Source organism: Platalea leucorodia (genome assembly GCF_965183815.1).
Source record: "Platalea leucorodia genome assembly, chromosome: 1".
Classification (NCBI taxonomy): domain Eukaryota; kingdom Metazoa; phylum Chordata; class Aves; order Pelecaniformes; family Threskiornithidae; genus Platalea; species Platalea leucorodia.
Genome location: NC_138823.1, coordinates 129,377,445 through 129,392,959, shown reverse-complemented (window position 1 = coordinate 129,392,959; position 15,515 = coordinate 129,377,445). Strand labels below are relative to the sequence as shown.

At 38.6% G+C, this 15,515-nt stretch overlaps 1 protein-coding gene across 1 annotated transcript in view; it reads right to left on the bottom strand.

Moving 5' to 3' along the window:
- RFTN1 (raftlin, lipid raft linker 1) overlaps nt 1-15,515 on the bottom strand; it is a 104,832-nt gene that overhangs the window by 43,002 nt on the left and 46,315 nt on the right. Inside the window, exon 4 of the mRNA XM_082309545.1 lies at nt 8,525-8,633. Within this exon, the coding sequence (XP_082165671.1) occupies nt 8,525-8,633 (109 nt within the window). The remainder of the gene's footprint in view (nt 1-8,524; nt 8,634-15,515) is intronic.

Below are 15,515 nucleotides of genomic sequence, written 5' to 3'. Positions count from 1 at the left end.
CCAACTGACCTTAACTAATGTTCTGAAGGAGGGGTTTAATTCTTTCTAAACGACTCAAAACTTTTCTGACTTTGGCATTTTTTCATCTCTAATACTACATTACAAAAAAAGATAATTCTACTAATCAAACAGCAAAGCAGCAACTGCTAATCATTTCTCTGTCCTGTTACTCTGAGACTCTTTTTCACTACTTGCAGATTTCCAAACCACGCAACCTATCTGACTAGGATGCTCTGTCATTTAAGCCTGTACTTCCCATGCATTTTTAACCTTTTCCAGTTTACACTCACCAATTCTGAATTTGAGATAGATAGTTCATGTTCATATAAGTAAATATAAATATAGCTTTTAGAAAGTCAAATCCCAGTCTGCATTTAGGCTTTCAAATTACCAAGTATTTTCACTGTTAATTACAACAAAATAGGCCATCAGGGATAAAACACTGGGGCGATGCCTTGAAAAATGTTACCATAATCCCAAACCACAGCTGTCCTTTAAGCAGTGCTGTTGACAGTGTTTATATTAATACTTCCAATGAAAACCTTGACCAGAATTTTACCATTCGGAAACTTTAGATAAGACTATTAGAATGAAGTTGACAGATCCAAGAGAAGATAATAAGAGTCCAAAAACAAATCCAAAAACTAAAACCTAATCAGTTTCTTGAAGAAACAGATGTACGCTGCCTTTCCACCTTTGCAGTACACTGTCCATTCACCAGAACCATTGACTTGACACTGTGAGCTCTTGTTGCATTTGTGGTAGAGCATAACAAGGCACTGAACAGGGAAAAGAAAGCAAGCTTTGCAGTTTTACAACGTGCTCGTTGGTAGTAGCCTCTGCAAAAGGGAACGGAAAGCTACAAACAGAACAGGGAGAAATGTGGTGAAGCAAGTTGCTACTGCAACTTACTGCTATGCTGAATAAAACAGAAGATAGGCTCTTAAGACAGTGCTGCCAAGAGATATTAAGTTACAGCAAGCTGTATGTCTCCTGCTACTGGAGCCAAGGCAGGGATGAGAGTAACAACTTGAAATTCCTCTTCAGCTTGCATTAGCTGTACATTCATTCCTGAAAACAATATAACCATACTAAACATGTAGTGCAGCGTGGTGCAAGTACACTTGTTCCCTTCAACACATCTCACTAGATGACAGCTCTTGAAACCACACTGTCTCATCCCCTGTGGTCTTGGGTGCGAAGATTCTTCTCGAATTATTATCTTATTTTAGCATCTGTTCCTTCACAGAGCTGGCAAAGTACGAACATTGTTGGACACAGGCTACAAAGGTTCAGTGACTGTGGTATCTGCCCAAAAGCCATGTAACATACCTGCGCCCTCCCATCCTTGCCCTAAACTGTGAAAAGAAATCCTGAATTTATCCATGTCATTTAAGATATATTCCCTAAAAATTGTTTTAGACCTGGGATAAACTGCTGCAGAGCAGCCAGCTATGCTCACTCAACCCAAACACTTGATATACACGGTCAAAAAAACCTCAGTAGAAACTCTGTCCCAAGTGCTTGCTCTAGAGAACAGGCATTTTCAAAATGCAGACCATGTCTTGTGCATGAATCTTTTGAGAGAAAGTCCTACACTAATGAGTGAACATAAGCAAGGGGAAAATAGAAATGGATGGTTGAGTGTTGTATCTAAGAACCATTTTAGCTGGATGAACACAATTCAGTGTTCTTTGTAGAACGTGAGAAAAGAAGTCACTTATTTGTGATCAACTACCACTAATGTGACTCAAAACTGGGACACTGGTTTAGTCCATCTCTGTCCTAAGCAATGAAAACAAAAATCCAAAAGGTTCAGAACAACAGGAATATTTTAAAAACTAAGAATTCAACAGACTTTACATTTAATTTGCAGGGAACACGTTCTTTTATCTTTATATAAACCCAAGAGTGTTTTTTTAAAATCACATTGTTTCATCAAGCCATCTGTTACTTGTAGCCAAAATTACAATTTGAACAATTTGCTCATATTTTATTTTAGCACAGTATAAAATATTATCATATTTATTGTTATTTTTTAAAAAAAAGTTATTTTTCCCACCAGACAGAAGTGGGATCATTAAAAACATCAACTACATACTTTAGAACATCTATTTTTATCTTTGTCTGATATCTTGGTATCTGAAAGCTGCTGTGGGCAAAGGATTATAAAAGCACAACCAGGCTCCTGGGAGAGTCCTGAAAATAGTTTTGCAATGTTCATGGAAGATATATATCAACAGCACTCTTACAGGGCTTAGTCAAAAGAACACAAGTTGAAAGAAACTTAACCAGGAACAGATGTTTCCCTTCACACCAGGCTGTTTAAAATACAGTATATGCTATTTTTTACCATCTCTTGTTATATGTACACTTACAAAACATTAACAAAATGAACTTTAATAAATATTATCACAGCAGATCACAAACAGCTGAACCATTGATGTTGAGTTTCAACTTCTGCTTCGTGACCGTATCTACTTCTAAGATCCAAATACTTCAAAATAAAATAGGGGCTCTGTTTGCACTGAAAACATGCAGAAAACAAAGCAGTCGGCTAAGTGCTCAGCAATGGTTTTCATTACAATGTGCTGAAGAAATAAATGTTGTATTGTTCTTTTCCAAATACCCTGGAGAGTGAAGGTTTTGGGGTGGCATTTTTTGGGTTTGTTTTAAGGATGGAAATGATTTTAGAAGAGGTTGAGATCACATCTAGATAAGTAATTCTAGGTAATAAACAGTACTCCGGAGGGGTCATTTTCTAGCCACATAAGTAAATTTGAACTGCTTATTCATTTGAAGAATGATCCTCTGAGCAATATTAAAGACTCAATTTTTCCCCTCTTCTATCTTTTACTGCCACCTGCTCTGACTGGATACCCTGCAGGAAATTTCTGAACAGGCCAGCTAAAACTTACCTAAAGTAAAGAACAATGCTTAGGATTTCAATAACCATCTAAGGAACCCTGGCACCAACAGAGCCATCAGAGGCTTCACAGAAGAGATCCTTCTAAGACTGCAGCAACAGAGTCAAGAAATCCAGCAACAATCTAGTGCTCTTCAGAACACATAAGCTGCATCTCTTTGTTCCTTCTAAAAAAGAAATCTCAATGCAGAGATTAAGATATGAATAAGAAATGACAAACAAGAAGGGACAAGAATGTGAGGAATACTGGAACAGCTATATAAAAACCAGTATTTTTCTTAGCAATTACAAATAAAAGTAAAAAAAAAAAAAAAAATCACAAGATTAGTAATTTTCACATTCATTTTTTCTAGGAAATTGCAGACTTCTGTCTTCTCCTTTGCTTGTCATACTGTTAAACACACAAATAATTATATATATAAAAAATACATACTACTATGGACAAATTTGTCCTATGACACATTTCTCATCTTCCACATCTTCTTGCCATTTCATTGTTAGATGCTGAAGAGAGTTCTAAAACTCAGAAGTTGAGAGCTCAAAACCATTTAATATTGCTTTCACACACTATATGGGTATGTGAAGTCCCTTGTTTTGACCATGTAAGACAAATGCTCATTCTGATGTGAGTAAATATGTAGGAAATAAGTGAAGAGCCAAATCTGGGCTGAATCACTCCCTTGACTGGGAACATCTATGGAAAAGATTTTAAAAGCTCTTGAAAATTCATATAGGCATTCAGTTTTTATTTTATGGGAGACTGAAGTCCTCCTAAATACCTCAACCCTGCTTCCACCTAGCAACATAAAAGAAGCTGGAGAATTAACCTGTTTTTTTAACAGCAATACTAATACAAAAATTCTTCACCAATTCAAGCCATAACCCAGATGACTCTCCAGAAAATGATGCACATGAACTAAGCAGTTATCTTGATAACACCAAAACAGATACAGATGAATGGAGGGGAAAAAACCAAGAGAGCAGGAAAAGAAGTATCTCAGTAGTTTGATAAAAAACATTGATATGGAGAAACATGCAGTGAGACTGACCTGTGGTTGGTTGGGGCGTGTAGCTGTTCCCTACCCAGCCACTCAGCCAGTCTCCTGCCTGCAGCTCCCTCCAAAGGAGTGAGGGCAGATTTCTCGAACCCCTCGAGAAATGTCTCACCTTTAAGGAGTACACTGAGTAAGTTCAACTACAGTTTAAACTTGTTGGTAGTAATCTGTACTAATTTCCAGTGCATAAACTAACACGTGAAACATACTAAGTCCTTGTGCCAGTTCTATTCCTGATAACATTTTCTTTTTTGAAAGACATTTAGAAAAAAATCCAGTAAATACCAGTTGATACCATATATTCCATAAAACTGGCAAGAGGGCTCAAATATGGTAGATCCTTTCAGCAATGTACAATGTGAGTTCTTCATACAAGTGCTAGTATTGTATGGCCTTTCTTTCAGAACAGTCCAATTCCTTACGCAACTTGCCTTTGTACCAGGGAGAACTGGTGGTCACTGTTTCAGATGCCAACTTGAGAACAAGTGCATGGGTGGCAGTGTCTTTGCAACGTGTTTTGTTGGCATATTCCTCCCTGGGGTCCCATTCACTTAAGTCTGAGAAGTACCATCATTTCCTTTACCCAGCAATGCTCTTACTAGAAAGTAAATGTCAACAAACTTAGGGCAAAGTCACTGCACCTGCAGGAGTCAAGATTATTTCTAGGGTACTCTGGACTACAGAAGTTGTTCAGAGGACCACTTAAGGGACTGACATGTTATGGGCAGCTTTTGAGCTAGTGCTGGTGATGGCATCTGTATGCTCACTGAAGTTCACCAAGACTATGAACAGAGGGAACAGCAATGAGCGGATCTGACACTGTCTCATACGGCAGATTTCGTCACAAGGTAGGCATTACAGCGGTGTTCCAAGCTGAATGGGCCCACTTCTGAAAACACAAGACCAATTATTCATCTGTATGGCCTTAGGTTTGTTGGAAGAAATTAGCCTCATTTCTGAGTCAAGTAAGGACAGACCAACAAGGAGAGGTCCTTGACTAGTAAAAAAACACAAAAGGAAGATGCCTACATTTGCATTTCAGTTCAGCTGCTGCATTTTTAAACCATGCTTTTCCGTGCTTATCATACTTCCCTAGGGAAGGATGAGTCCACAGGGACAAGAAATATGAACTCTGCAATGGAGTCAAACTGAAAAAAGTTAACATACAAGAATTTCCTTCTGACAGAGCCTTAAGCAGGCAACCAAGGATACAATGATGTGATTCCTAAATTTTAAAAAGTCAGAACTGGGCAGAAACGGTACAAAAACTATCCTCCATTTCCTAACCTTTCACCAACACTGCAAAGATGTGAACATAGGAGTAAAACTTTCTGCCTGTTACAGTTCTTCTAGAGCACGTAACTCAGATTGATGTGGAAAACAAAGGTCATTTGGCATTCATATACAACTACATATCCAAAATAACTCTTCTTGGGATGTCAGCCTTGCTTCTCCTCCCTTACTTGTCTCAGCATATTCAGGAGAACACTCTCAGATGAAAAAAAAAAAACGATAACATGATACACAGAAATAAAGAGCAACTAAGGAAGCAATTAAAGGCTATCCTATTTTACATGAGACACAAGGCAAAGTATTACAAACTACAGCATCTTAGAAGTAACATCTCTGACTTGCAACAACTTCAGAATGATCTGAGCCACGGTGATCAGAAGTTAGCTTTGCTCATTAAAAAGCAGATGAGCAAATCTTTAATCTCTGTTTTGCCTGAGAGCTAAAGACAGGAGTGCTAATACCAATACAGCAGTAAAGTACATATACAATAGCTAAGTTACTTCTTTCATTGCCTAGGAATTACATGACAAAGACACCATGGGACTTTGAGCTCCTTAGGACACGTTGAGCCGTGTTAGATCCACACTGGTTAAAGAACAAACAGAACATTGTGATTTTAAGGTACAGGAAGGGTGTATCCCATACAACATTATGTCCCCAATACTTAACTATCTCCTGTCTTCCACGGCTCTTACCATGGTCGGAAACCACGGTGGTGGCAAAAATGTGCAGAAGAGAGTGGAGAATTGGGACAGACTCCCAAAGCCCAGAAGGATCTCAGCAACAGAACACAGGTTTGACCAAAGAGTCGTCTTTGGCATTTCTTAAATGTTTTATAGCCAACATTGTACTGAGGCACTCTGTTTCACTGAGCAAGAAGCATTCTCCAGGTGAAATAACTTCCTTGTTTCTACTTCATTACTCTTAAACATTTATATGGAGTTATAGAAAAAGAAAAAAGATATTACCTATGCTGTATGCCATTGCAAAATTGTTTTGTGTTTGCCAGGAGCAAGCAGTTAATATTCAATATGACATACATATTCAATGCAACAAGTCGTCAATTGAGAAAAGAAGTTATTAAAATTGCGCCCTTGTTCAAACTCCATGTAAACAATACTTGCTCAGCAGTGCATAATAAAATTCATTTTCTCAGGGTACAGAAATTTTTTCTAGTAAATTCACAGTTGGAGAAAATTTTGACTTGTTATTTTGTTTTGAAAATATGGCTACTCTATTTGGTATCTTTTTTTTTTTTTTAAAATATAGTAATTTGAAATGCAGTAAGATGGTAAACCTGTGCTAAAAGCCTCTGTTATGAAAAGCTCTGTGATCAAGGATTTGCCTATTCAATTACAACACTCTATTAACTTCAACTGTATTCCACAGTTTGAGAAGAATTATAGGGTTGTTCTTTTTTGAAAGCAAGCAATTGCCCTCTCTAACAGCTTTTTGTAACTACTTTCTTTGAAGAACATCCTTTATTTTTCATTTATTTTGTTTGTAAACATCTGTTTTATATGCCCTTAAAAGCAATGGACATTTTTGTTGCTCAGACAAATTAGTTAATATGACAATTAATTCCTACTCCCAAACAAGTCCTGTTTCCTGAGTTAGATTTACATAAAAGTCTTGAGACTTTCACAATGTGTTTCATCAGATATAGACAGTGACACAGCACACACTTGACAGCAACAGCTTCAAAGAACTTCAAATTCCTCTACATCAAATAACATCTGAGGATAAGCGACATATTCAGCCTACAGAGAAACAGTAAATATACATTTTAGCTATTAAAATTTAAATTATTATATTTCAAAAAGGCACCTTCATAACCCCATAATCAAATGGCTTCTACCAACAGAAACATTTCCATGTCTAGAAAAGCATTCTAAAGAGTCTCAGAATTGGATATTTATGGAAATAAGCTGACTCCTGGATTGTCATTTTGTTTTCATGTTAGCCACACTGTTTCTGAAGTTACAAATGCAAAGAAATTTTCTGTTGCAATGATGTAAAATTTTGCTACCAGTTGTGACAGATAAGCCTATATTTCTACTCTTACTCAAAGAACTGAAGAACAAAATCAAACATGTTGAAACTGATACACAAGAACTACACCAGTTTTTGCCTAAGTGTGAATATATTGAAATAATCGAAGATAGCATCAGAATGGAAGTACAATAACACAATAAACCCTGAAACAAAATTCAGACTCAAACTTTTGATTATTAAGTGTTCAGAAAACTTCAGTTTATTCTGATACCAAAATTTACATATCTTTAAGTGTGATGACGATGATGAGATAGTCATAGCTGCATTATTTGTAATCGTTTTTACAATGCATTGTAAAAAGGAAAGATCAAACATGAGTGCAGTCTGTCAAGCTGAGTCCCTATCAAGCTCATATAGCCTGTGCTAAAATTTTTTTCTACAAGATTTTCTTAACTATTATCACTGCAAGATGGATTAAAGCTAGGGGAGTATGCCTACTCATACTATTCTTATACCACGTAGCTAAGTAAATATAGTATTTAATGCTAGGTTTTATAACGTGCAATTGGACACAACAGATGCTGCAAAATTTGAAACATGCACAATGAATCTGTCTTCACAAAAATGGACATAACCTGCTAATTTCCAGTCTGGCAGAATATTACAGCACCAAAAATAATTTTAAAAAGGAGGCAACAAACTAAGACTTGCAGGGTTCTTTTCAAATTCCCCAGTATATGTAAAAGTTTATTGAAAGCAATGCTATTCTGGATGACAAAGGCATTTAGGTTACCAGTACTATCTCTAACTGCTAACATTATGCGATACTGAAACAAACTTAGATTAATCTGGGGGATTCTAGGAGTTAATACGCCTTTTAGCTACAGTACTATCCAACAGGATATTTTGACACTAAAATGGAAATTATATAAATTGTTTCAGCTTAAAATGTTTACACCATTATAGGAGTCTTCTACGTTGGTAACTTAGTTGATATCATCTGTGAGAGGCCATGCTCCTGTGATACTACAAATAATTTTCTCATAATAATATGATAAAGCTTGTTTCTCTCAGTAAGTATAATTTCTCTTCAGATACTTAAAATTACAAAACACCAGATTCTAGTGCAGTGTTTCAACTGCACAAAATGTATACATATTTCTATCGTCAGACTGACAGAACTAGAAGCAGTAATTATACTGCAAATAAAAGCATACTGTGTTTTGGGGTTTGTTTTGGTTTTTTTTTTACTCACTTTCTTAATAAAATCAGGTATCTCCTTTTTGTCTGAAAGTTGGTTTAGAGAGGAGCAGCACTCTACCTCCAAGACATATCCTTCACTATGGACATCACCTTTGGGAGACCTAAAGAGACAGACAGAAAAAAAGAATCAGTTTCTGTTCTTAACACTGGATACTCAGACAGCCCCTTTATAAATATTTCCCATGGAAAGCTAACCTTCAGATAAAAATTCAGTTCCAGCACATTCACTCCATTGAGCTCAACACAGTTCTGACAAGCGGCAGCTACAGCATCTCACCTATTTGCTAGGGAAGGAAATCACACCAATGACTGTGGATGGTGGAATGCCTCGGGGACTTGCAGATTTCTTCATCTGTCCAAGAAACACTTTGTCAGCCTGGCATCTACGGCCAACGCCAAGGAGATGCACAGGTGATCTAACTCAGAATATGCAGAAAGCAGGTTCCAATGCAGTGGGTTGCAGATGCTCTGGGCCCCACAGGGCAGCCTGATGTAGGGTGTGTTTCATGGACAGTAACTAAAGGAATCCCTTTTCTTATCTATCAGCATTCTAATTCAACATTTTAAAATGTAGGGCTAATCAAAGTAGTCTATCCTTCAGCCTTACCTTATGCTTTGTTTTTGAGAAACATAAAGCTATGTGTGAAATCCCTTCTCTTTCAGAAGACACTAACTCCTAAAATAATTCAAAGCATATGGCATCTGCCATATACATTGCTGAACGAATCAGTGCTGTGGAAACATGATATCGGTCAAAATATGCCAAGGGAAAGTTTGGAAGTTATCCTGAAGGATCTTGAGAAACAGTCCGTAGGTGCGCACTGCAAAGCAGTGCTACTGAAGGCAGTTTTCTTCTCCTCCAGAATCCCATGAAAGGAAACTGATATGCCTGATGAATAGAGGAGATCTAGAGAATCATTTATTTTATCAGTTCTTTAGGAGAACACATGGAAGTATATACAAAAATAAAAGCTGGCCTATAATTCTTGGTATTAGTAACAGAGTAGTTAAGTTATCCCATAAGGAGAATCAGAAGATCCAGTTTGAAGCAAAGAACTAACCCTGGCCAGAAGTCACTTGATGCACTGGGTACCTACAGGACAAGAAGAAAGGTGCAGAAGTTTGAACCGAGAGTGCTGAGGAAGCAGCAAAACAACAAAACAAGGGCTTTGCAGGCTTGCCATGCTTGCAATAGCAAGTCTGTGTAAAAGCCCTGTTCTGGGGACTGAGATTATGTGACACGTAAAACACGTTTCAGCTACAGATGGTCCCAGGGGCTTTCCCGAGATGCTAACAGTTACTCGGAGCCATGAGATGCGTAGGCTGCTGACTGCAAACTGGCAGTGTGTTTCCTAGGCAATACTGCAGAAGTTTTCTGAAGCATCACATGACATTGTATTTTGTGTCTGATCCTCCCACCTTCACACAGGCTATACTCTCACTTCATTTCTCTTATCTCACTTATACGTGGGACAGGCGGTACCAGACGATGGTTTGGGAACACTGAAGCCCTTTCCCTACTTGTTTTTCCCCTCCTTTCTGGGTTCTTCTCATAACTTGTGGTCCAGATTCTTGACTCCAGAGAAAAAATTTAACAAAACATTGGTGTCCATGGAAACTCTCCAAAGATCTTTACAGGATTTACAGAAATCATTATTGGGGGACTAAAAGTGATCTACCACCACCCCTCTGTAACAGGCGTACAGAAATTCATTTAAGCAGCAAAGAACAACTTTGTGGAGGGGAAAAAAAAATCATCTTGTGAGGGACAACACATGAGCTCCAGGCAACCATTTTTGCTCTTCTAGATAAAGTCCCAGATAAGATAATCTATTCTGTGCAGATTTTCTGCCACAGATGAACTCAATGAATTCAAGAAAATGAAAATAAACTTAAGAAAGTCTCCCTGCTAGAGTATGTACTGCTACACCTACATTTTTTTCTAAAATCTGAATATGACTAACTGGAAATGTAGCCCTGATGTTATCTAGCCATGTTCCAGAGAGAAGTAAGTATGAGCTCTCTAATGCTCTAGCAATCAATAAACCACCAAAACTGCCACTTGATATTGCAATGCTAAGTCCATACAACATCAAACAGAGCAAACACAATTCTCCAGTGCTTTGGTTGTTGTATAATAACAAACCAGAAGTGGGTTACTAGAAATGGGCAGTAAGGAACCAAGCCCTTTTTAGACAATCAATACCATTTTTGGGGGGGGACAACACCAAGCCTCTACAAATGTGAGGACCAAATGCTTCCCTCGCCGGGGCAACACACCGCCCTCACCACAGCCCCCTTCCAGCCTGGCTGAGGAAGCGATACTCCCAGCCTGGAGACTTTGAAATAATACAGCTCAAATTCAAAGTTAAGATACCAAATCCCCAAAATGAAATGTGCCACACTATCCATGCTTATTTACATGCAGATGACACCAAGCTGAGCGGTTCGGTCGACACGCCTGAGGGACAGGATGCCATCCAGAGGGACCCGGACAAGCTTGAGAAGTGGGCCTGTGTGAACCTCATGAGGTTCAACAAGGCCAAGGGCAAGGTCCTGCATCTGTGTCAGGGCAACCCCCGGTATCAGGACAGGCTGGGGGATGAAGGGATTGAGAGAAGCCCTGAGGAGAAGGACTCGGGGGTACTGGTAGATGAAAAGCTGGACACAAGCCAGCAATGGGCGCTCACAGCCCAGAAAGCCAACCGTATCCTGGGTTGCATCAAAAGAAGCGTGGTCAGCAGGTCGAGGGACGTGATTCTGCCCCTCTACTCTGCTCTGGTGAGACCCCACCTGGAGTACTGCCTTCAGCTCTGGGGTCCTCAGCACAGGAAAAACAGGGACCTGTTGAAGCGCGTCCAGAGGAGGCCACAAAAACGACCAGAGGGATGGAGCACCTCTCCGATGAGGAAAGGCTGAGAGAGTTGGGGTTGTTCAGCCTGGAGAAGAGAAGGCTCTGAGGAGACCTTACTGCAGCCTTTCAGTACTTAAAGGGGGCTTACAAGAACGATGGGGACAAACTTTTTAGTAGCGCCTGTTGTGATAGGACAAGGGGTAATGGTTTTAAACTAAAAGAGGAGAGATTCAGACTAGGTATAAGGAAGACATTTTTTACAATGAGGGTGGTGAAACACTGGGACGGGTTGCCCAGAGAGGTGGTAGATGCCCCATCCCTGGAAACATTCAAGGTCAGGTTGGATGGGGCTCTGAGCAACCTGATCTAGTTGTAGATGTCCCTGCCAGTTGCAGAGGTGTTGGACCAGATGACCTTTAAAGGTCCCTTCCAGCCCAAACTATTCTATGATTTAACATGAGGCCCATGAACAGGAAAAAATGGGACAAACCCAGAGGTGCAATCCTTCCTGTGCCCACTCTTTCACCAAACCCTGTTCTTCACATAGTGTTCAAGTCTCCATGCGAACCGTAGCACTGCTGTAAAGACTTTGCTGTGACAACCATAAAACCTTGCTAGCTCCAAAAGAATGAGAAACACTGCATTTTCATGTTTAAACCTACTAGCTCTCTGTAAAAACAAACTCTTTTCACCCTATATTGGTGAGGTTTATACACAGGTATAAGAAATAGGGAAGTTGGCCCTTGAACCATTCTCTCCTAATTCCTCTCCTCCCCCTCAACAGCTCCCCGGACTTTGATTTTGTGCAGTTTTTGGAGGACCTACTTCCAACTTCTTTGAAAGGAGTACGAGTTATCTGAGATACAGACTATATCCATAAAAATATAGTGATTCTTACTGCAACTCTTTAAAATGACCTGTTTATTTTTCCTCCTTTAACAAGCACTTACTTTGAAATACACTTGCTGCTTGTAAATATTTAAGCAAACAGGAGACACTGAATTCTTCCTCTAAGAGTCTCAGAGCTACCTCTGCAGTAAGGCTCATGAAAGAAATCGCATCAAATACCATTGCACACTGTTAGGAACATTATTTTACAGAACACACATAACAGATCCTGCTAAAGGCCATAAAATCTTTAGTTAAAATCTTCCAACAGAAGTACTCTGTATTACCAAAAAATATTTTTCCATGCTTTCAAGTAAAATATGTCCATATATGTTAAAGGCAAGTCTTTGTGTATACTGGTAGTTTTCACCTTTTTAGGAAACATTTAAGAGCCTATTATTCTGTCAAAACCAAACAAACAAAACAAAAGCCATAGCTTTTCACATGAAAATAATCAATAGCTGTGGATTTCACAGACCGCAAAAATAATTTTCTGAGCAAATCCAGGTGGGCAAGAAATTATTTCCAGCCTCTATACAATAAACAATGCATTTCATAAATATCATAAAAGTCTCTCATTAAACTCTTTGAATATTATTAGTATAGCCATAGAGTAGTAGCTAAATATAGGTACAGGTAAATTCTACACTGAACAGAAATTATTACATTTTTTGTTTTATTCTTGTAATGGGACTACTTTTAGGACCACTTTCATTAGAGACGCTGAATTAGAACCCCCAAAATACGCACATCTATCAGGATCACAGAAGTCAGAGGAAAAGTCAAAAGCAGACCTCAGGTCTCCTGACTTCAGTCTTGTCCTTGCACTTGCATTCCCCTGTTCTCTTCTGAAGAAGGGCTGATGTCAGTTGTTCGAGAAATAACCCAATAATCCATACTCTGGAGTTTCTTATCGGGTTTATAGCACAGGAAGTTACTGGGATTCCAATGTATAACATACTTTAAAATTAAAGCAATGGTTTTATGTGAAGTTAATTTCCACTTTCCCATCATAAAGTATTTCTCAACAGAAAGAGAAATGCTGAGACCAGTTTAGTCAAAAAATGTGTAAGCCCCGACAGTTTGAAATATCTTCCTTTTCCTCTGCAAGTACGGTCAGCAATTTCTTCCTCTTCTCTTCCTCCTCTTAGGTTGGAAAACTGAATTTTCCTCCCTTCATTGGCTGCAAACCTTCAAGGTTTTCTTATTACCTTTGTTCCTCTAATAAAAAATCCCTGGGTTAATTAAAAATGGCCCATCCCTGAAAGAAGCACACCTGGACACAGTAAGGCTGTACCCTTCTTGGAAGCTAAGATGAACCAGAGAAGCTGGTACACCCCGATTCATCACAACACCCTGTACTCACTATAACGCATTCTGTCATACCTAACAGGGCATAGAAGGGACAGCACGAACGACGCCATCGCTTCACCTACAGTGGGGAAGGGCAGCCTCCTGCCCACTGCCCCAGGAGAGGATAACCACTGGTTAATCGTGGACACAACAGAAAATTTCACTGTATCTTACAGACCCTGGGCTTTCATTTGTTTTTCTTCCTTTGTTATATACCTCATTGTTTATTTATCTTTATTGATTAACCTTACCAGGGGGTGGCAAAGAGCTGAGAGGTCTACCTGGTGCTGTGCAGAGGGACGGCATTTGCAGGCCCGTCGGGGCAGGGGCAGAGGGTACCCTCAAGCGTTACTGATACGTAAAAGGCTGAGGACCACAGACTTAAAAAGAGTGATGTCTTGAATCCTAAATGGGAGCCCTAGTGCCCCTAAAGAAGAAGAAAATACATAGAACAAATAAGATTTTCACTTATAATTGGAAGTTCACTGGCCAAAAATATTTTACGATGGTTGTTTCAGTAGGTTGTCATTTCCTGTACAGCTGTTTGCAGTTAAGCACCATTTCATGGTAGATAAACCATTACCAGCTGTGGAGTACCAGTAACTTACACAGTAACTATTAAAGCTGACAACTTGGTGTCTGTTACAAACTGGATTTCCAGTCCTTTTCAGATACAAGAAGGAAATGAGGGAGCCAACATTTGGTCTTAATCTTCCTGAAGTTCTCCATGCCCGTAAATTCAGAAAGCCAAAAGCACACTTGTAAGCTGCGCAGACGCTCTAAAATGACCATTTGATTAAGATGATGCTAGGAACAGAAGTGCAGTTTTAAGATTAAAATTGCAGATTCAAAATATAACTGTACGTTTATAACAAACTGACCTACGTTACAAAAAAATACAACCACATCAAGGTGATTAACATGAGCAGTTGGTATCTGGATAATTCCAGGTTAAAAATCTAGCAAAACTAGAGTATTTGAAAACTAAGAAGGCAGCAATTAAAACCCACAGGTTTTATGATGCCCACCCAACAAACACACCATTTTTTATAAAAATAAAAGCAGGTATATTCTATCATAACAACCTCATCTCTAACCCACGTGACACTGTTTTAACTTTTAACTGTTAAAACAGTTTTAACTTTTTAAACTGTTTTTAAACTTTTTTAACTGTTTTAACTTTTTAACTTATTACATAAGCATTTTATTTACTTGGAATTTTCTTATATAGGAAACCTTATCACTGGAATATATATTATTTGCTAGTAAAATTTAGAAACCTTTTTAATGACAGCATGTAGAGCTTCTTGGGAAAAGTTCAGGCATGTATGGATACATAGGCATCTTTAATGTAAAGTGTTTATAATTTTGAGAATACAGATGAAAGAACATTTATTTTGGGTCAATGTTAAAAGTTATTGTGAGGAAATATGTATTTCTTTGAACTTGAAACAAATAACAAGCTTTAAAAACTCAAGCCATTGTCCCTTGAGCTAAAGGAAGATATCTGTTGACTCTTGAGTATGGAATAAATATTATTTTTTCAGCAAGCTGAAATCAGCCTGCTGAGAGCAACACACACTGCATTTGCACACAAAACATGTTTGATCCTAATGTTCATGAAGGCAAGGTCAGACATTTGCCATCTTCAAGCCTAAATCCTACATGAAAACCAAACAGATACACACACACACAGAGATGCATTTACATTTAAATTAAAAATATATTGTACCAATGTAAAGTATCTACTTTCCAGAACTCAAGCAAGCACAGAAGCACTGGAGAAGATTACTGATATTTTTTGTCAGACTGTATCATTGTGAGACACCTTTGCCTGGAGTTCCTATATTTCTGCAGAGATCTTTTGTAGCACATTTCAGGGCCCGTG